General features: G+C 40.5%; 2 protein-coding genes across 2 annotated transcripts in view; one reads left to right on the top strand and one right to left on the bottom strand.

The window, feature by feature from the left end:
• The window catches only part of LOC6546253, a 69,228-nt gene extending 51,971 nt beyond the window's left edge, over window positions 1-17,257 (top strand). The window contains exon 3 of the mRNA XM_026977221.1: window positions 17,240-17,257. The gene's annotated coding sequence lies outside the window, so the exon portion shown is untranslated. The remainder of the gene's footprint in view (window positions 1-17,239) is intronic.
• On the bottom strand, window positions 3,910-22,025 carry LOC6546247 (cell death protein hid). Its single transcript, XM_001972818.3, has 4 exons — window positions 21,120-22,025; window positions 9,266-9,776; window positions 8,308-8,626; window positions 3,910-6,318 (listed from the first exon to the last, which is right to left on the bottom strand). The coding sequence occupies exons 1-4, from the start codon at window positions 21,466-21,468 to the stop codon at window positions 6,238-6,240; spliced, it is 1,260 nt and encodes a 419-aa protein (XP_001972854.1). The 5' UTR covers window positions 21,469-22,025; the 3' UTR covers window positions 3,910-6,237.
• Between the last annotated feature and the right edge of the window lie 1,314 nt (window positions 22,026-23,339).

The raw sequence follows: 23,339 nt of genomic DNA, 5'->3' as shown, positions 1-23,339 counted from the left end.
ACTTTTTATCGCTGCTGAGGTAACCCAGCATCCACGGCCAGTTATTGGACAGATTTGGCGGTCACACGAAAGCGAAACCAAATATCATCCAAAGATCGTGGGCTGTTCCCCAAAACTGAGTCCCAACTCACAATCTGTGCCAATGTCTGTCATTCAACCCGGTTCGCTTTTTCTGTTTTCGCCAGTCTCGCAATTTGTTTACATTCGGCCGAGTTATGCAAAAAGCTCGAACTGCCTTCTTCGGGTCATGATTGATGAATGGCAACGCGGCGGATTTTTATGTCCGCCTGTGGGAGTACCTGGGTGTGTTGGCCGACCATGAAAGGTCGTCGATGAGTCGTCGATTTGCTAGCCAACTCGTGTTACTTTGGTAAAGCCCAAAACGGCAATCCTAGGTGCCAGCCAGGTCTACATAAAACTGCTGAGAAAAGACAGCTAGCTTAATGCTTTATGGTAACAAATGTTATTTAATAATTATTAGGGGCAAGTAAATATAAAATTTAGGGCGCAAAAGTAATATATAAAGGCTTATAAAGGCATTTGGAATAATGGCTAACGACTAATAAAAATAAATTTAAAGTGCATAGCATTGTATGCATATGTTGGGCATAGCAAACAAAATAAAAACGAACCAAATTACAAAAATGTATAAAAACGAAACACGTGCTGAATAATAGCACTTTACAAATTTCAAACATTTTTTGCACTATAATTTGCATTAATAATTTTCCTCTTAATCGTGATTCTATGAAAAACCTTCGCCTCATGTGAGCTAACTGGAATACCTATTTCCCGGGTTAGTAAAGGGACATAAATGGAAAGCCGGTCCTGCGTATTTAATCAAAGGGCTCCTGGCTGCAGGTTTGTGTAAAGAGGTTCTTGAAATTATTATGAAATGCCTGTTGGCATGCAGGAAACCAACTTTGCTCGAAGTTCGAGCCATATACCGACCGTGCAGCGTCCTCGACAAATGACCACTTATCAGCGTGTAATGAAATATGGTGCATCTACTGCCATAAAAGGCAGTCCAGCCCCAGTTGGCGCCTTTGTCCTTGGCTGGTCAGCCTTTTGTCCTGCGCTGGCATGTCGTATGAATTATGTTGATGGCCCCGCACAGCCCACCCCTCCGTCGTGCCGGGTCTCATTTATTACATTTTGGCTTTTTGACAGATTGCTAAGCGTAGTAAGCGTTTCCGCACTAATTTCCGTGTCCTGCAACTATGCGTTGTCTGGTCGGGTTGGTGCACTCAAACCAATCTGCTGCTTTCTAAAATAAAAACGTTCGAATCTTCTCTTTCAAGCAAGGGAAAATTTGTTTTAAAAATTCGCCAGATTTTTCCTGTCCTGTTTTTGCATAAGAAGTGCGCATATTTGTCCACAGTGTAACGGCCGAGTATTAAAAGCCAAGAGCAAATTACTCATCACATCAACGGTCAGCAAGGGTCTGCTGTTCTGGTTGCTTTTTATTATGTATGCCATGTACAGGGATTTTAATAAATCGTTTGCTACCATCTAGTATCTACCTACTCGTCTCCCGTTGGACATCCTTTTGGCTTGGATTTCCTGGCTCTCTGGGTTTTTATTAGTTTGTCAATAAAGTGCCAAAAGACGTTGATTATGATCGTCATATATTGCCGCTCTTATGAGCTATCCAGCTGATGGCCTGCAGGCCAGTGAAATGTACGAGTTGTGCTCATACCATTTCCAGATACATATGAGATTCTTGATTTCCTTGCATTCGCCGTACATCCCTGAGATACTTGCCCCTGCTTTCTGCTTTCTATTTCTAGTTTCAGCTTAGCAAATACCACAGGGCCTAAAACAAACAAAGTAAACAGACCTTTTTGGAATGCAAATCAAATTCTGGCATCTTAAAATCGCACAAGAATATTGGTAAAATATGAAAATGGCAACTGTCCCGTATTTAATTGTAGTAAACTTGTCCCATTACTGGCTAAAGAGTTATGATACACTTAGTATCAAAACATATTTGTATTGCTAATGTAAAGGGAAAACAATTTTGTGTAACTAAAATATACGGCAAATTGGAAAATATAAGCCTAGGGCAGTAACATATTATTGATGAAGTACAAAATATTGATTATTTACTTCCCATTTCCCTATCTTGAAAACCCATTCCAAGTCTAGCTTCGAAACAAGTGAAAATATCTGTGGTAAAGCTCACTTGCTTCCTGCAGGTTTAACTGGTATGGGAGTTACATTGCAGACAAACGAGACAAGTTTCTTACATTTGTGTGCATGTTCCATGAGCCACTTATCCACATTTAAACCTGTAGCTCCTTGCGAAAAGGGGAAGGATTTGTCCTGCGTGTGCGCTTCGTATGAATTTTTAATGCACTTTTGCTGGCCGTGAGGGTTAAGCTACTCGATGTCTGGCTGAGTTTCTCCTTTAATGAAATTAACTTTTTCTTCCTTCCACTAAAATGTGAAATAAGCAGATGCCTTGCACTCTCAATGAGTTTTATTTATAATTGAATTACTTTTAAGTGGCTTTCAAGTGGCAAATAGTTAAGCAGGATACAATTTAATTAAATCGTATGAAAACATTATGCTAGGGCAAAGAAAACTAATTGGGATGCGGTAAAGTCCTGGGATGGTAAGAAAAATCATGCAACTTAAATTAGTTCTCCGTCGTACAATACAGTGAATATACAGGACCTTCTATTATTTCTTCCCAAAACCGCAGGCAGTCAATTATGTTTCATTCGCGTCAAATTGACAATTGCAAAGCACAGATGTTTTTAGTTTAATTTATTTTAATTATCATTTTGGTTTGTGGTACATTTTTCGAGAGGTCTCGTCCCTTTCCACAAACTTCCTCAATGATGGCCATTCATTGGCTACCTATTGTTCAATGCTGTTGGCAGGTGTCGAGCCGAAAAGTAATTATCATAAATAAAGGACTGGGCTTGGAGATATTGATTAGTTTAGTTTAACATTTAATTGAAAACTTGTAAGATTTCCAAGCTGCGATTAGCAGTCGCTTTGTACAGTCCGCTCAAGTGATTCCTCCCGCACGCGTCTGAATTCAATGAAAATATAATTTTCTGGTTAAATATGCGTTTTGATTGACACTTGCATGTGTCCCGTGATTTAAGGCGGAAACGGATGTCATGACCGCTGAGCCTGAGGTTTTTGGGTGGCCAGGCTAACATAATTGCCCAGCCGGGTGCCGCGTTTCATTATAATCGCCATCGCCTGCTTAAGCCGCTAATAACACATCATTTCTGGGACCAACGTGGCCCAGTATCCCGTTACCAAGTCGCGTGGCGCGGCTGCAGGAGCAGCAATTATGGCCACTTAATCCGCAGCCACGAAAGGAATATAAACTACAAATTGGTTTAGGCTTTCGCCTGGTTATTTGCCGTCCAAGTGGCCATTTAAATCGAACAAAAAGACCTCCTCACGCACACATCAACCCTGAAAATTACCAAGGAGGTGGGATTTTCAGGGGAGGAGGAAAACTCTCTCACACGCAATTCTTCGGCGATCTGTTTTCATAGCTGCCTGAAAGTAGGCACTGAAAAATTCATTTACTAATCTATGTAAAATGTGTTTCCATGTAAAATATTTCAAATATATTTCAAATGCATTTCCGTACATTTCTTTGCTTTCTTTCATTTCCGGCTTAATTAAATAATTATTATGTTCAAGTTTCCTGAAATTTGGGTTGCGATGTAAAATATTTTAAATATATTTACTTACATTTCTTTGGTTATCCAACTCAATTTTATAATAATTACATATATCTAAGTTCCTTGAGATGTGGAATGGGTATTTGGTTTATGGAAATAAATTTTTAGATGCCAGCAAAAGGCATGCGTATTGCATAAAATCCCATTCAATTCAAATACAGCTTATAATTTTTTCAAATATTTTTTTCTTTTATTTTCATTTTTCCGTAAATCTTACATAATATTTATGCGCTTTTATTCCATGTACACATACACATAGATGTATTCATATATATAATTTTTGTTGTCTTATGAACATATTCATGAGATCAATAATGATATTTATGTATATTAAAATATTACAGCATAATATAAAATGTACAATTAAACAAAGTGCTTTCTGCCGGCGATCACTAAACTACAACAGAAATGTTTCTTAAATTGAGTTGACAAAAATTTCAGAATCAAACTTATCATTGAAGTTACGATATATGTATAAATGTATAATATGCGAAATACACGGGTTCATAGACAATTATCTGTCACTGTTTTGGCACCAAACGAAATTCTATACAAAAATGGCATTTGATTCTGTGATTCGAACTGCGCTATATACAAGGTCGAGTAAAGATACTTAAATTAAAAAACGGATTAAGTAGCATTGGGTCAAAAATATAAATTTCTTGTGTTTCATTCTGATTTTTTTCCATTTGCTTCGTTTTTCTTTAACTTTTTGTTCGAGTATTTATGGCAAACCAAAAATCTTTACGACTTTTGGGCGCAAGGCCACAAAACTTTACCGAGATCATCGTGAAAACTAATTAGCAATAAGCAGAGGATAAAGCAAGGATGGTTCCTTAGTTTAACCCCCTGCTCACTTGATGCAAACAATTTACAAAAATAATTTTTCATTTGGGTATGGTTGGAGTATTTCTTGGTTTTGTGGTAATTCAAATTAAGATTGATACATGTGTACGCGAAAATAGTCTATTGTTTTGCTGGGAATTGTCCGGGACTGGGTGATATTGGATTGGATTTGATTTGATTGGGACTGTCACTTAGGCTACACAAATAATATTGCTTTATATACATATACAAGTAAACTTGTGTCCGAAGACAGCTCAATAAACTCACTAAACCGACTTAGACATTCTAGAAAGTAGAACTAAAACGCTTGGCGAACTTAATTCTAAGCTTTTCGTTAATTTTTGTTTATGTTTCTGTGTTTCACTTTCTGCTTTTTATAACATTTCTCATTGTAAAAAACGGTTGATGTAATTGTATTGTATAAATCCATGAGATCAATGCGATTTTTGGGAATTGGTTTTTCTTTCTTTTTGATTGATTTTCTTAATATTTTCGCTATGTTTGCTTTCATGTCACTGTATTCGATTAGCATTGAAACGCCCTGGAAATTCTAGCATATAGTGAAAGTTGCCTATAAAATATGTTTTCCTCTTCATTTCTTTTTTAACTTTGGCTAGCTGCGGAGATCAATTTTCATTAATTTCCATTGTGAGAGATCATTAATGTGCATTCCAAAAAAGATTGTGTACGAATGGGAAAACTATCTCTCTCCTGGCCAAGTTTCAATCGTTTTGCCATCATCCTCCTGGGCGTGGAGCTTAAAACTATTATATTGTGAGACCAATTTGAATATGATGATGAACAAACAATGACAAAAAATATTACAAATAAACATAAATCATAAGAAATTTAACTAAAATAACATGACATAAACCGTAGACACAAAACATCACAAAAATGGCATAAAAACTATATACAAAATTAATTTAATGATTTTTCATTCATTTTTTTGTTGCGTTTTTTCTGCTTTTGTTTCAACAATTAAAGCTAGGTGTGTGTTTTTTGTGGACTTACGTTTAAAAAATTCTACTAGTTAAACATATTTAAAATATTTTTGTTTTTCTTGCAATTCGGAATTACAAATGCGAAGACATTGAAATTGCAGTTTACTTTGTTCTACAATAGACATAATTTTGTTTGTTGCTTATGAAAATGCAAGTGTGGAAATGATTAAATGCAAATCAAAGATTATCAAAAGTATCTCAAAAGTGGCAGTTTTCTTTTGCTTATCTCTCTCTCTTTTTGTACTAGTATAATTTGTAAATATCTCTCAAAAGGTTGTACAAAAATATGCATCAGCAAAAAAAATAAGTGTGATTTGAGTCTCTTGCCAGTCTAAGAGTTTTCATTACTTTGAGCCGTTTAGATTGTTATCTTTCGTTTCAGTTTAGAAATACAAATGCAGTTACCATAGACAAATAGAATATATTGTTCTTGTGTCCCGTCAACCTTCTTAATCTTAGGCATACACATACATATTTCCCTTCGTGTATGTTGGCTGTTTGCGTATCTAACAATCCGTTTACGAATTAATGACTTTCTGCTTGCGATCCTGCAGTTCAATAAATTCGTTGCACTTATGTACGGTTTAACTACAACTATGTATAGATCGGCATATGTCTTAATGGCTAGCTGATTTCACTATGGATTATTCGATTACACGTCTCCCGCGCCTTCATCGCGCCGCAAAGAAGCCACAGCCCATGGCCAAGACGAAAACGGTCACAACAGTTGGCCAAGTGAAGCTCTGCGGTTTCTGGAAGGAGAAGACAAAAATGGCATTTAGTTATATTCAGGTGTATGTTATATATATAGAACAGGTTGCTTTTGAACAACCTTAATGAACCGCTCGCCTCCCTCAGCGTTTAAGAAATACTTCCATTTCAAGCAATAGCTCCCCTGTGCGGCATAAAATATCTGAAACCACACACGTGACCGAACAACCCCTCTTTTGAGCCGTAAATCAAGCGAAACTATTGACTGGCCGGCGGATGAACTTCACTTCATGTGGCCTGACCCAAATGGGCGGTCAACTTTTGTCCGGTCACTGGTGTAATTATTTTTCTATACAGCGCACTTGACTCCCCCCAACCCGCATCAATGGTTTAATAATTTACACCATTTATTTGTCCAATAGTCCACGCTTCAATGGCCACAGTGCGGCACGTGTGAATGATGAGGTGGTGGTACTACAACCACCAAAAATCCCACTGACCCCGCATTTATTATGCAAATTTGCTTTTCTGCTGTTTTCGCTCGCATTTTAGGCTATATTTTGATAGGACTATTGTGGCTTCTTCTCTGCGGTTAATGGTATGAAAGGCCATCGAGCATGTGGCCATATTTTGATTTGATTTCTGGTATGAGTGGGATACTAAATTGTGGTGAAACAGACACCATCATTATGCGAATAAAATGTGCTTTATGTTGTGAGTATCTGTGGATTATGTGACCTGTTGGAAATTTCGGAAACTCTGTTGAAAGCGCATAGCTTCCATGCTCTTTCCTCGCCTATAAGTTTTCCACTCTTCAAACCCTGACTGAAACAGAGTTAATTAGAGTAATTAGAATGCATTTACATCTGCAGCAGCACTAGTTTGCCCGCCTGTGCCTTTCCGATTACGGACTTTCTCACGCTCTCATTTAGCAGCTGACGGAGACTCGGATAAGGTCAGATCCCAGCGAGCCGAGGGAGCCGAGGGAGCTGCCGTACGGGCATATAGCTTCCCGATCAGTCGGCAGCCTCCCCAAGGATGAGCCCCCACAAAGCGATGGGCGATAAGAACGGGCCGAGCAGAGGCAATATGAATTACAATAAAAACAAATCGCAGTGAGCAGTGAATAGGAATAATATACTCGTGTTATGTAGGACCGAACTGGACTGGAAATGGTATCAGGTCTGAGTCAATGTGTGTGTCATGCGATTGCGATTGAATTTCTTCAAGTTTGCATTTCTTTCAACTGCGCAGGCAAACGCGCAAGAAACTAAAACTAAAAAACGCGACGCGTAAAAAAGTGAGCTCAATGAGGGCCGATACACAAAGGCCCGACTTAAGGGGGTGCAGGGGGAGAGGGCGGGCGGTCGGTGGCACATGTGGCTATATGGAGGCGCCTGTCTTGATTAACATAAAGCGGAGACAAGTGACAAGAGCGACTCTTTCACTCCGCACTGCGCAATTAATTTTTATCGCACATTTAGCATGTGCAAAAGTGTTATACATGCCCGGGCCGCACACTCCACCAAATGCAGATACATTCGCGAGCGTATCGTATCTGCATCCGAATCTGCGACTCCTATCGCCTGCGGCAATTTGTCATTCCTGGCCGCGTATTTTTAGCCGTACTCTCTAGTTGAGCCTTTGAAAAATGTTTGCCACGTGCCGCGGCTTTGGAGGCACAAACTGCTAGCAGATGTGTGAAGTCCCGAGTTAATGAACTCCCCAACTCACATCCTCTTGTTATTCTAATTGCCGGATAGTTTTGGGGGACTTTAGCACAGAGGGGCCTGTCTGTTTGAAATATTTTTAGGTAATATGTATAGATGGCAAGTTCTCTTGCAGTTTCTATTATGTTTTCTTGAACGCCACTAGCAATTGTAACCGCCAACTACAAATTGCTTAGTTTGTTTTTTACGCACTAAACTTGGATAAGAGTAGATGCAGACACCCAAGTGGGAAAAGGGATTTGGGTAGTGATGCTGATCATGTATGCGTAGTCCTTTCTAGGATTGGTGGCCAACTCTTACCTTCTTCTCTGCCTTCGCCTTCTGCCGTTCTGCGCGCTCCACCTGTCGCTGCTGACTGATGTGGCCATTGGTGGCACCGCTCTCCGCTTGGGAGGCATTGTCGGGCTGGCGGCTGTCGGTGTGGCAGGCTGGATTATTGCTGCTGGTGGAGTGGCTATTGGAGCTCTTCTTCTTCCGGGGCGGGATGCGTCCATTGAACTCCTGCAGACGCTCCCGGCCGGCCGTAAAGTTGTCGTAGCGATCGCCAAACTCGTCCCAAGTGGCCTCGTGATCGCTCTGGTACTCGCGCTCATCCTCGCCCGTCGAGGTCAATCGCTTGCTGTGGGAAGAGACGCATAATGGGCACTATAAATATCGCTGCACATTGTATAGACGGTTGACTTGGGAACGTCATGAGCAATTATCAGTCGGTTCGGATTGGGATTCGGGTACGGGTACGGGTTCGGGATTGTATAGCACTATATGCTGCTAATTGTGTGTGCACTTAATCCAGCGACAACTTTGCGATTTCATTAATTAAAAACTTGGCGTTCTGTCATGGGAATGGGAAAAGGGGTCGAGTGGGGCGAAAGGTGTCGAGATTGCGATGAATAATCTTGCTATTACACTTGGCACTTCAGTTTGAATCAATTGCACAGCCAGTGTGTAATGAATTTTAGTTTATATTCTATTAGAGATGTATCTCTATTTTAAATGCGAGTATAGGCATCAATTTTACTGCTACGATTTGTAGCATAAACTAGAGTTCGCGATGGATTCTTCTTTAATTAAATTAGACGCCTTTATCTCTAATTGGAATATATGGAATGTAGCCTAAGTGGCATCTAAAACTCGCATAGTTCGGAACTTTCCCGTCTCATTCTGGAGGCCAATCGATCGGAATCTGAATTCCAGTTCCACTGGATTTGCACCACCCAGGCAGTGTGTCTTTTGGCACCCTGCATCGCTGGCTACTCACCGTCTGGCCGCATCCGACTGGCTGCGCTGCAGGCGCATCTTGGGCGCCACTGGCGCCGATAAGGGCGTGGAGGTCGACGTGAGGGGGCTGTGGAGGTGGCCGTGCCAGCCGAAGGCCGCCGATGAGCTGGAGGTGCCCGCACTGGCCGTGTTCGGAGTGGGTGGCGGCGTGTACGCGGCGTAGTAGGTGCCGCCCATCCCGAAGGGAGCGGAGTGGTGTGGCATCATGTGCGCCGACTGCTGCGGGTAGCTGTGGCTGCAGTGCATCGGCGGCGCTGACTGCGGTGGCATTGGCTGCGGTGTCGATGGCGCCGGATACGACGGATGTGGCTGCGGCTGCTGCTGCCGGAAGAAGTTGTACTCCTCGCCGGAGGAGAAGCTCACACTGGTGCGGGGGGTGCGCGGGTGGGGATTCGAGTTCGGATTCGGGTGGCCGTGCGGAAAGAACACATCGCCGCCCGTGAAATTGCAAGAGGGGCTTTGCGGCGGCGGATACTGGAAGATTTGCGGGGCTGCAACGAAAGTAAGCGAATAACAATTTAAATACAGTGGGCACTCAATAAGGAAATCAAGCTAACCAACTAAACCAAGTCTTTAAAATAAGTCTTTACAAAATTTGGATGATGTACAGTTCGCTTACGTATGCCTGTAATAAAGATCACCCAACAATGGATGAGGTAAACAAAGGCGGCATTGGCCGGCTCTGAAATCAAGTCAACTTGAGTCAGTGACAATGTAGGGAAGTGTCTAAGGTCGGGGCGCTGGCGTTCCGATCCCATTGTCTTGCCAACTGCCACTTAGCCGACTGACTGTAAAGCCCGCCGCAATTATGGCAAGTCCTCTCTGATCATAAAACCACCCATAAAACGATCAGGTAGCCCCTACCAGTTACAGGCTTCAGTGCGCAATAAAATAAAATCTTCTGCCGGTGCAGCAGGAAACCACATAATGCTGTTTTCAAGATAAATGTATCTTAAATATGTAAACTGGAACGTTGCAAATTTTAATGGCTTTCGGCTACCTTTGCTCCAAGGCCCTTAATTAAGTAATGTGGCTTATTTAACAATAAAACTATCCATTTAAAGGCTTGAATCATAAATTGATATTGAGTACTTAAAGAGGCATCCCCAAATACCATTAAACTGCCCATATACACCACCTAATCGACATTTTGCACTTCTGATACGTATCCATGAACAATGACCACTAATGTTCAACTTATTCGCAGCCTTAAGTATCTTACAAGCCGCCTGAAGATACATTTGTATCGGAGTTGTTTACACGTCATTGCCAATTCTCGTGCTCACTTGGCCCAAAGTATTTTAGTTTTTTTTTTTTTGTATCTTTAGCAAACATTGCCAAGAGGGTCTACTTGAGTGGCCCAACTTGAAAAGTATCTGTATCTGCCAACGAAATCTTCCAGCTTAGCATCATTTATGCATGTAACGAGAAGCGTATCTGTATTTGCTATTTCACTACCAGTTGTATTTCAATTTTTGTATTCTGCTCCCAGTGCTTTTACTTGCAATTTCATGCAAATCGACAACAAAGGCGTTGATAGGTAAATGCGCTGCCAAGCTGGCCACTTGGTATGCGCATAAATTGTGAGCTCCCCATTAGTTGGGTGTACATTTTCATCTGTATGATTTCTTAATGTTTATTTACTTAAAAAGCCATTGGCCAGCGACAAATGATTGATTGTAATGCAAAATTTATACAAATCGCCAGCAGCAGCCGGCGGCAGAAGTACGTGTATCTTACCGATTAGCAGCCAGCAAGAACGATAATTGACCGCAGGGAATGCCCGACAATCTAGCCGATACATCCATCCGTCTGTCTGTCTGTCTGTCTGTCTTTTTGCCGCTTTGCAATGTCGGTGGTCAGTGTGCAGATACACAATAATGTCACTCACTGTCAACCTGCAGGCGACTAATTTGCAATTTGACCCATTAGCCTTGAACTCGAATCGAATCGAATCGAAACGAGCCCACAGCTGTTGCATTTGCAGTTTCAGTTGCAGTTGCAGTTGCAAGAGCGCAAAAAATCTGTATTTAATTGCGGGCCAAGATCCGAGCCAAAGCAAACGAAACCGAAGCGAACCGAGGCGAAGCGAGTTGAGAGCCACTCCTTGCCGCAGCCTTACCATCTGTATCTGAAAGATACTGCCAGGCATTTGAAACTAGTTTGCTATGTAGTTTGCTGGCTAGCAGCTGAGGCAACTCACGTGCGCTCACCGCGCGCCATCGTAAAGTCGCTTTTAACCTTGAAAATCTGCCAGCTTTTGCTTCAGCATCAGCTTCAGCTTCAGAAACGAAGCGAAGCCAACGGCAGGGATCATTACTGCCTGGCCAACTTATATAACTAGCCATGCAATGGCGATGTTGGTACACACGGAAAAACACCATCGAGTGGGAGGAGAATAAATCATCAAAAATATATTTTTAAACGTTCCAAATTTGTCTTTTCATAGTAATTTGTATTGGCGTTTCCCTTCGTATGAAATTGAAGAGCTATAGACAAAGTCAAAGCACGATAGAAATGTTATTACTAATTGCAAATAGTGTGGAAAATGATTTATCTCACAATTCGTTTGATTTCTCATTTACATTTGATATATATTTTTATTGGGTGCTGGCACAAACTGTAAGGCGTCAATTAAAATGATCACACAGCGCATTTTATTCAATGGATTACTAACTTGTGATTTCATCTAAGATAAGTAGAAAGTGTAAGCAAAGATAAATAAGATAGACAAATGATAAAAAGATAGATAAATGTAATCTCTAGTGTGATTTAATCTTTGTTTAGGTTAGCGTCTTTAAAATTCTTTTGATTAACTTGATTTATTAAACGCCTAATTATCCTAAGTTTTATATTTAGTGTTATATGACTCACACGTTAAAAAGGCGATAATGAGTTTAATTGAGTATATTAATGCGTACATGTTACACCCCTTAAAGATAAGTGTTATTTTCTTTAAGTTGTGCCACGTCTATTAGGTCACGCATTGTATGGGAAAATTTATTTTCTTGTCAGTAGTCTTCCATTGGAATATTGCTTTTTCATTTCTATGACATACATATTTTAAGTGTTAGGAGGCTTTTCCTAGTGGAAAAACTGAACGCGGGCGATTCAGTAGTTGTAAACACTGCAGTTGTTAGTGACGAAACGTGACCAATTGTCAGGAGTATTGTTTTTATTCGAACTGCTGCATTCGCATATATTTCCACGGACGACAATATGGGCAAAATGTTTAATTGAATTACGAGTGCCAGTCGCATCTGGACATAACAACGGGGACTGAAAAAAATGCAATTATGTGTATAATTCACTTTAATTCTCCATCGGTTCTAGGCGATGTTGCAACCGTTTCTAAGGCCGCTGGGCAGCAGCTGACAAACATCAATCAGGCAAAAGTTTAACTAAGCAGAACGCCTCGGAAAAAGCTCAAGAACAGCTCGGAGGCAGCGGAAAAACGTGAAAAATGCCTCGCTTTAGTTGCCACACAAAAGAACAAATCGTCGTCGGCAACGTTGAAATGCATTTTTAGTTGTGCCTTTGCAGTTGATTGCATTTGCAGTTGCAGTTGCAGTTTTCTGGCTGGCGTACCCGCAGCATATGTTGCTGATTATAACCTTGAAGTGCTGACTAAATGCAAAAAAAAAGAAAAAATGTATAAGAAAACTACACATAAAAATATACTAGAGTCACCGCACTGCACGGGTAAGTATGAATAAATACGAGTACGGGCTCGAGTGCTCGTATCTCCAGCAGTCCAACTCGAACAATTGCGTCGCACTTAGGAATCGGAATTGGAATCGGTATCGGGGGCTAAACGAGTTTGCAAAGTGCGGGTTCTATAACTTGGTCAGTGGAACGGAATGGGAAATGCCGCATGGATCGGCCAGATATCGGGGGAGGAAGCTATTGACGAGCTGAGATATAGGAAGGAAGTTGTGGTTAACAACCTGATTTGCTGTTAATAATTCATTCATAGATTATTCTCAGACTTAACTGCCTTATCAAAAGTTACACAAAAATAATTGACATCTGCAAACTTAAAACCCAAACACCATCTAATTCATCTTTTAAGAAGATGAATAAACTTATACCAGTTGAAACTGACACAGAAATCATCAAAGATGAAGTGTAATCTTCTATCCATCTGTGAAGTAAACACAACATTGAAACACAACGTGACGAATAAATCCTTCTTGGATTCACCGAATAATCTCATGTTTCCTTTTTGCAACACAACATCCAAGTCTTTCAGCAAATTGCAATCTCGTCTCCCAAAATCTCGAAACCTCTCGAAAGCAAGCGGCAACTTCACTTGACATTGACATTTATTGATGAATATTTAATTTAAAATTTTAAAAATGAAAAACATAACCGAAACAAGCTCAAGTTGACAGAACAAAGAAGCACTCCACACCGAACTCCAACGTGGGGTTAAGCAAAGCCCCAGATTACAACATGATATGACCGTCGGAGAGCCGAATAACTTGGCCAAAAATGTGTATAAACTCAATTTACAGTTACCACATAACGCCCACACACGACGTGTAAGCAGAATGAGCTGAAACCTCAACCAAAAACAGTAAATAAAAATCCCACAAAAATTACATTTGAAGTCGTTCATTTAAGGCGATTTGTCGTCTGTCACGATGCGAGATTACTAATTTGGTTGGCCAACTCAAGTTTCACTTGATCGTCTGTCACCTCGTTTTAATTAGGCAACAGCTGCCGATGTTTTTTCCGCACACTCGAACGGTAAAATTGCTCATGGCCAAGGCAAGTGACTAATTAATTGATCTTCAGGAAATTGGAAGAGAATTCCGAAAACAATGTCGACGCCTGATTAAGAATCTCTGTGTTCTGGGTTTTCTATATACGACAAAAGATTGTTTTACAAATGCCTTTTTTGGGGTTTTGCACAATTCGATCAGTTTTTGTCTCGAACTGCATGTCAATCAGGTGTCGATCTATGTACGAGTCTCAATCTACAGATCACAACGCGCTGCTAATGGCCAATTTCGGTAAGCCGCTAATTAGCCATTTGTGGAATGCGAGAAGTTTGTGGAATAAGGAAATGCCCAAAAGAGAGAGGCTAAAAATATGCGGAAGCTAATGACAAATTTGGAAATGTCAAATGATTCATGTAAACAGAAGGAGAAAGTTCTCGTGAGATGTTATAAGGATGATTCTTTCCATGGCAATTTAATTAACTTGCGTAATGTTGCGATGGCAAGGAGAAAGTTTCTTTGTCTGATGATTTGGCAAATCCAGATTGAATCAAATTCACGCCTCATTCTCGTGGGAATCCAAGAATACAAATACAATTATCCAACTCACTCAGTCAGCAGAAATTCTCGATAATAAAAACAAAGGCCAAGTGTATGAAGATATTAAATCCCATATCGGCGGCAATTCTAAATCTAGGCTTTGATGATCCAACTCAGTCCAGTTTTGTTCGCATCGCGAAGCGTTTAAAATACTTTTAATCTTCTCGCTGCAAGGTTAATATATAAACAAAACGGGGCCAGCAAACACGCAAGCAATTAAAGCCAACATAAAGCTAATATGCAAGAATTTAATTAAATATTTCAGGAATTAAGAGCCGTTGGAAACGGCTTTAAAGAATGGGGAAACCTTTGAGGGACAGCTGAATGGAATTCCGAAATTCTCCCACCCACATCGCATTTTCATTCTTTGCCAATCTCCATGAGAGCTTTTTCTGGAAATAGCTCAAACGCTTATCACGACAGCCCAGCTAAAACCAGGGAGAATGTGCAAGCTGCTCAATATTTTATCAGCGACAGACAAATGCAATTTTTCAATTTCCTCCCTTCACTCCACACAACAAAAGGAAAACAGCTTAAAAGGCTATAAAAAGCCAAAGGAAAATCAGGCATAAGACGATATTCCCAAGGAACTTATACGATGCACATCGATTGACAGGAAACTGAGCGAAACACAAGTCTTTGGTCCTTGCAGTTGTTTGCATATTTTCCGGGGATCCAAAGGATTTTCCGGAAAATGGCGAGCATGTGTTTTGTGACCAAGAGGAGCATTTAATAATGGCTTGGGAAAGCAGTAAAATATAACTGGCTGAATCAGCTTGAAAAAGGATCAAACAAGTATGAGAAAGTATTGAAGAAAATGTTCTACACTATAATTGGAATTTCGAGAAGTTCGAAGTTTCAGTAGAATATTGCAGGTAAATTTAACATATGTATACCCAAAATCAAGTTATAAGTAAATTGCTCATGATTTCTTATTTGTGAAAACTATGGCATAAATGCCATCGCCACTTAACCAAATTTGAAGTCTTTGCAACGGCAAAATGCATTTAGCAGTTAATTAAACCGAATGTCCGCCCAGCACCACGCTGCAATTAACAACGTAAATGCGAAAATTACAATTAAACAATAAATAAAACAGTACGCCAGCATTCGATCAGATGCAACGCAATTAAAATAATTAAAAAGAGAGAAAAAAAGCAAAACTGCAGCCGCAAAACGGCAAACTGCACGTCTCAACAGCAGCGGCAAAAAGTTATTAATAAATGAATGGGAATCGCATATGCGACTGGGCCAGACTGCCTGTCTTCGCTGCGTCATCCAATCCACAACCACTCGGAGCTTGCGTGCCCGTAGGGTTATCTATACTCGATCCCACCAACCCACCAACCCACCGACCCACCAAACCACCGACCCACTGAAACACCCACCCACCGACTGCCTTTGGCGTACACAATTACACGAGCTTATTTGTTGATTTAATTGTCGTTTGGCACTTTGTTTGCACTTTTAGTAAGCGCATTCGATTTGTTTACCAAATAAGTTGATATTGATACGCAACTCGTGCAGCAGATAAATAGGAGGGGTTCCAAGCAGAGTTCATATTTCAGTAGTTTATTTATTGTTGAACATTAAAATTTCCAAGTTCAAAAAAAATAAAAAGGTTTCTGTTAAAAATAATATATAAAAATAAATATAAAAATATATAAAAATAATAATATATATATACAAAACGATGTTTTTGCCATTCAACGCTATAAAATAAAGCAGATACTTTCTTTGACTCCACTATCCTGCCTAGTTTAAGCCCTTTAACATGATCTCTCCCAGCGCTCTTTAACAATTTCAAAGGAAAACGCGAAGGAACATTTTCCCTTTGGGAATCGGAGAACACCTTCACCGAATGTTCCTTTGAGAGCTGGCTCATCGCGAGGAAAATTTGAAAGTTAACTGGTGTCTGGAGCCGTTGCCAGCTTGCCAATTATAACAAGTAGCCAGGTATGATGTCTGCCGTCTGTTTTTGTGCGGATGAGAATATCCTGTTCTTAGTTTTCCGCCTTTTGATACATATCCTTTTCCACTTCTGCCTTGAGCGTGTCGCACAAGTTGCATTGTCCTTAGTTCCTGAAAAGGAGTCGAGTTGTCAGCGCAGATGGGGTTTTGCCTAGCTTGTCTAGGCTCAATTTCATAACAAAAACTTGAGCACGTTCTATCCCTAGCCCCCCACCGCCCCCGAACTTAACCCGAACGCCTCAGTGCAAACAATTTAGCACGGCCTCAGCGGAGACTTAATCAAAAGCCAACTTAGGCATCCTGGCAGACTGCCGTCTGAGCCCGATTCAGCCGTGTCCCGTCGCTTATAGTGGCTCAAAAGTGTCAAGTTTATACTCGCATTCAGGTGATATTTTTTTCTTATTAGGCAAAGTACCTGGCGGGCATTTAAACTTGAAAAATGTGTAAAGTTCATTGCGCTGAGTGGTGTGAAATGTAAACAACTGCCATAGCTGACAGTCTAAATAGTTTGAAAAAATCGTAGAAACCTAAAGTAATTACGAAAACCTCGAATGACTCTAAATTACGATATGCAGAAATAATATAATATAAATATAAGATATAATATAAGTTTTATACCATTTTTAATAAACCAATTTTTTCTGGATTTTTGTCTTTAGATGGAAATTGTGGCTTTACAAGTTCTTTGCTCACAACCTACTCTGAACTTTTATGAGCAAATCATTTTCGAGTAAAGACTTCCGATTCGATTTGTCGCAGCTGTTTCGGGCAGCTCATCAAGAATGTTTATGCCAAATTTATGAAAGCAGCAAAGTCATAAAAAACTGAGCTGTAAGACAATATAAAACTTAAATGAAATGTAACAATTACGGACGACGCAAGTCAATAAAAAGGGAAAAATAAAGAAATCCAAAGCAAAACCAGAAGGAAGCCGAAAATCACGGTCAATGTAAAGGCGAAACCGTAATAACAGCGAAAAATGAAAAAGAAAAAAGCCAGAGAGGCTGAGGAACAGAAAAAAAGCAATGTAAAATATGCTAAAAAAAGCCTTGTCTGTACGTATAAATCAGCTTGGCAACAGGCCAAACAAATCGAGATGGAAATAACGATGATGAAAAGCGGAGGCAAAACCTCCTATGCAACCCTCCTCGCGTTTTCCTGCCCCCTTTGGGAGTCCTTACTGGAAAAAGAGGAGTTCAAAACTTGCGGTTAATCGGAGCCCCTGCGCTCCCTCTCTTTCTCCTGGCATGCCTCCATCTCGCTCTTTCTGCGCAGCAGTCAGCTGTGCTTTGTTGCCAGGCAGGATGCGGCAGGAGTCGCCATTTTTGCCGCCATTATGGCGCCTCTTTTACAGTTAGCTTCGGCAACGGCATCCACGAAGTTGCCGAGCAAAACAAAATGGTTGAAAATGTCAAGAGCGGCAGAGACGCCGGCAGCGAAAAACAACGCCTAGCAGCAGAACAGCTGTTGGCAACAGCAAAAACCAGCCCAAGCCAAGCGAATGATGCGAATTTGCAAGCCAAAGCAGAGCGACTAAAAGTGCGGGTTGAGTGCGGTGGAAACAGTTATGGAAACAGTGATTGTACTCCGCACTGTACCTAGGTAAGTACACATTACTATCTATGCACTATATACTATATTACTATCTATAACAATAACTTAATGTAAACAACTTAATGTTGAACCAAAACCGTAATAGGCCGCCTCCCTGCACTTTACCTTGTACCTTGTTTCTAGGGGTACCCTTTTAATATGAGTCTTCCAATCTGCACCCAAGTACCTAACAAATAAAAAGTACCTTTTCCCATCACTGATTAGGGAACCACTGCTGTCATTGCACCTTTTGTTGGGCGCCATTCGGAGTGGGTTACAGGGTGGGCTTTGGATGCTTAATCCTCTTCCAAAACAAAAGGCTCCCTGCCGTTTTTTTTTTTTTTTTTTGCTTTTGGTAGGGAAAAGCTCTGTTGGTATTTAGGAATTTTTGTCGGGGTTGTTTGCGCCTCGCATTTTTAGGCTTTTAGGGTTGATAGCTGGCTGATGACTAAGCGCGTTTGTGGCTAAAAGTATTCCGTGATTCTGCCTTGCATACATACATATATGTGTGTACATATGTTTGTATGTATATGGCAGAGCTGGGGGAACCAGGAACAAGGGTTCTCGCTTCTTGGTTAACTACAGTTTATCCCTTTCTCGTTTCAAGGGCTTTAAGCATTGTTCACTAGTTTCGGGATGTGTCACGATTAGATAAATTATCCTCTTGAGTGGCTAACTGAAGTACATGATCGGCAAGTGTTGAGTAGGGGCTTAGATGTGGTTCGGGAAAATGAGATAAAGTAGGGAACATCACTTTCGTGTTTCGTCTCATTCGAAAGGTTTTAATAATTTCAAAAAAAACGCCCTGCATTCGAATTGTTACTTGACATCAGCTCTCGGAAGCCCAACAAACATCTATAAATTATATTTTAGACGAAAAATGATTGAAACGCCCAAACGTGACTCACTGCAAGTCCGAGAAGGGAACGCTGTTTTTTCGTTTGACCAACTGTTGCTGACAGCAAAAAAGGTAACAAACCAAATAAAAGAGCAAAATAATATAAAATAACAATTCGGTTGTTCGGTGGAGCCAAAGAGCGCAGCTGGCAATCATCGACAGCGACAAAATCTATTATGCAAAGGCAACACAAAATTAAGGAACGCGAATGAAAAACCGCAAAGCAAACATGAAAAGCGCGCGCAAAAAAAAAAAAGAAAAACAATGAAAACTGACCGCACTCAACGTGGCCGAGCACAAAAGCTACTTAAACAACCGTTAAGTCAAACACTTTGCAAATGGCCCACACCCTCAACCCGTTTGGCCCCCTTTGCAAAATCGGAAAACTAGTTGCCTAAGGTCAAATGGCGTTTAATAATTTGGGTTAGTCGAGTGGTTAGACATACGAGCACTACGCTCGAGATAGATATCTTGCAGATATCCAGATACACAGGCACACACTCACTCAAAAGTCTCAAAAGTAAGACATTCGACTCGAGTTTGGCGCGTGCCAATTAAACGTGCTTAGCTCTGTGCTCCCAGCTCTGTTTTATTGCCCGTTGGTTTATGTTCATGTTCCCCTGGTTCCCCTGGTTTCAGCCAGGTCTTTATTTTCTTGCTGGTCCAGCACACGCCCAATTTTTTGCCCAGATATACGGCCAATATCGCATGACAGCCAACTTGGCAGTTGTCTTGCATCTGTATCGGTGTTTCTTTCTTGGAGCTCAGCACACTAACAGATTTAAGTCGTGGTTAGCGGGAGATTTATAAGCCTAGTTTAGGTGATTTTGACCGAGCGAAATCCATCTTATCGGAATTTATCGAGCTAGTTGCCACCATTACTGCTTTATTTCTAGTGTCTAGTCTAGTGTCTAGTATGTATACCATATATAAAGATGTGAATAGCATCTGAAGATTTGTGTCCCCGTGCGGAATTTTTTAATTTGTAAGATTCGCACTTTCGTATGAATGTGTAATATTTCTTATCTATCAAGTTATTCATTGAAACCTGATCCAGTAATTCCCCACATGATTGTGTTTTTGCATTTTTGTGACTTCGTTAATTTGGCCAGCTCCCTCCCCCATTGAAACTTCTCAATTACTTCTCAATTTTCCCCTTTTTGAACTTGTTCGATTAATTTTTATTGAATTACCGTTTCTTTCGGCTTCCTTTCGAATGGGCCGAGTAATTTGCCTTCCGCTCTGCCTTTTTATTTTTTTTTTCGCTGATAAGCTGACAAAGTGCTGACCTGACCATACACAAAATATATATAAAAAAAAACTGGGTAAAAGAAAACAAAAACAACCGGGATGCAGTTGACGCAGTTACTCGAAACTGGATGAGTCAACAACCTTGAAAAGTGAAACTTGCACAAGGGGAACTGAAGCAGTTAACAAATAACGTTACAGCAACTTGGCTAATTGCTGACCCATTTAAAAATGAGGGAAGCCCTCTGTCCAGAAATTTTCTTAAGCACTTGACAATACCATATTCCTTTTAAAAAGCAATAATCCAAAATACTAATCAAAGTTTCTTTCCATTTCCTTTTCGACTAAATTCGATATATTTTTCTCAGCGGATAATTAAATAAAAATATTTGATAAATTTGTATTTACAAATTCATTCAGTTTTATAAAAAAAAAATTCTTTTTCGTAGCCATTTCTTTATTGTACGAATTTATAAGTTTGGAAATACATATTTAGAAGCATCTGAAATGCGTTGATTTATTTTTATAATGGACTAATCGACTTCAAGTAAGGTGTTGGGCTCTAAGCATTTAAAAAAACTTGTTTAATAGTGGCTGAGAATTACATACGTTTTATATTCTGGGCATTAAATAATTAAGATAAGATAACTTCTTAGTCACTTTTCATTAAAAAAAAAACGTATATGAAATGAAAGTTCCTGGTAATATTCCCCTTTTCTAAGTACATATGCGAGGTAAACGGATTGTCAATCAATTCAAAATTTCCTAAGAGTGGAGAATTGAGATCTTTATAGACTTACCGCTCTGCTGGCTCTGGTACATCCTGAGCCACTCGTAGAGGGCGTACAGCACCTGGTCTGTGGGCAGTGGAGACTGCATCGGCGTCTGCGTGGCCGACGAGGTGGTGGTGTTCGGCGATTGCGAGGCGGCGCTGCTGGCGCCGTCCGAGGACGAGGATGCGGAGGACGAAGACGATGACGAGGCCGAGGCCGAGGAGGCGGAGGCCGAGGACACGCCCGAGGAGGAGACGGAGGAGGATGCGCTCGAGGGGAGTGGGTGGGTGTGGGGGGAGGAGTTGCCCGAGGCTCCCGATGAACTCGACGCTACGTCATCGGCGCCGCCCTCGGGCAAATAAAAGGGCACGGCCATTGTGTGGGTGTGTGTGTGTGAGCTGGCTTCCTTTTTGTCCTTATCCACTTCCTTCCTTCCTGCACTTTGCTCTTCTTCGGATTGTTCTTCGCTGGTTTGTTTTGCTTTTTATTTTTTGTACAACTTTCGGTTAGAGTTCACTTTAATTGATTTTGTATTTCTTGTGCAAGATTTTGAATATTAGAAAATTTTTCATTTTTCGTGCAGTTTTATGTTATGATTTGTTTTTTATCCCTCTCGATTTCTCAAACAACACTCAAGTCAAGTTTTCGCTCGTTCAGTTAGTTTTTCGGATTCTTTTGCGTTTTTCATCAAGCCTTTTCGGGTTTAGAACTGATTTAAAAACACAAACAATTTTTGTCACGATGGTTTTTGTTTTTTTTTACTATGTTTTGTTTTTTATTCTTTGCTTTTGCTGTTGTCAATTGGGGAAGAGCACTTAAAACGTGTCGCAGACTCAAAGAATGAGGGCAGGAAACACGTCTTACTGGCTCCGCGGCTAAAAATGAACTGTTCGCACTGGGGCCTCAAACTACGACCACAGCGCCTCTACCGCGACGTCGGCAGAGCGGCGGCGTAGGCGCGCAACGTAGGCTGCAGCCAGTGCAATCTCAATCTCTCTCGCTCCCGCTCCTGCACATGCACATGCATGCAGGTAGTTGTGAAAGGGGGAGGGGAGGGGGACACACGAGAGAAAAAGTATTAAAAAAATCTCGCTCTTTGAGTACCCTTCGATAGCTGAGTGAGGATGGGTATACTCGATCTCCTATGAAGTGTATCATACATGCATCAAGAAGCATTGTTAACAGAACTAGGGTATTAATGTCATGAAAATTCAATTGATTGGATTTCGCATACTGAAAATAATACAGAAATATTGTTAGCGGCGCACTAGTAGCTGAAGTAACAATATTTTAAATCTTACATTTATTTTCTACATATATGTAAGTACACTTGGACAATGTGAAGGGTATTGTTGAGCCGGTACGGTCAAATAAAAGTTCTTTCTCGTTCAACTGAGAGTGAGTGGGCAGGCTGTGTGCGTGTGTATGTGTGGGTACACAAAGATCTTGTTGAGCAGGTAAATTCAGAAGAAGAAAACTCAGCAGAAGGAGCGGAGAGGCAGTGAAGCCGACTGCGCTGCCCAGCGAACGCTAAAGCAAAACAAAAACTGCAATTGTACAACGCTTTTTGCTTGTGGTTGTTTTTATGGCACTTTGCTCTTGCTTTTCGGTTTTGATTTTTTATTTGTTTAAAAAGAGAGCGGAGTGAGAGCAAGAGGCCATAGGACCGGAGTAGAAAGAGCATGAGATTTGGGAGTATATTCTATGAGCGGATTAAAAAAGTGAAAAATGTAGTAGAAAAAGTGGAGTTATTCAGACAAAGTGTGATTACATTTTCACATTTTAAAATATGTAGCTTGGGAAAGGGATCTTCACCATTTTATATTATTTAATAACATAATTATGAAATTACAAATTTAAAGAATATCAACATGATGAAATAAGATCCAATTTGATTAGCTGAGTTTTTATTGGCAAAATGTTTATGCTGCCAATGGCTAAATGTTTCCAAACTGCATTTAATATGATAATTTAAATACTTTTATTTGGGTATTCGTACAATGTAATAGTTGTCTTATGTCTGTAGACAAACGCATTCACACAAAACATTTTTTTAAGTTTTATTAATTATGTATATGAAAAGAAGTTTCAACTCATTATATTTCCGATTTGGATGTTGGTTATATTTAATCAATTTCACCATATATCAAAAATTGACTGTGCAACATGAAAAACCAGTTTTCGCTCTTACTCTTGTCTTCCTCTGCATCTTCCCCTCTCCCACCCACACATCATACAAACAGGCTT

This window comes from Drosophila erecta, unplaced genomic scaffold (assembly GCF_003286155.1).
Source record: "Drosophila erecta strain 14021-0224.00,06,07 unplaced genomic scaffold, DereRS2 tig00000021-arrow-pilon, whole genome shotgun sequence".
NCBI lineage: Eukaryota > Metazoa > Arthropoda > Insecta > Diptera > Drosophilidae > Drosophila > Drosophila erecta.
This window is presented reverse-complemented; position numbering and strand designations above follow the sequence as displayed.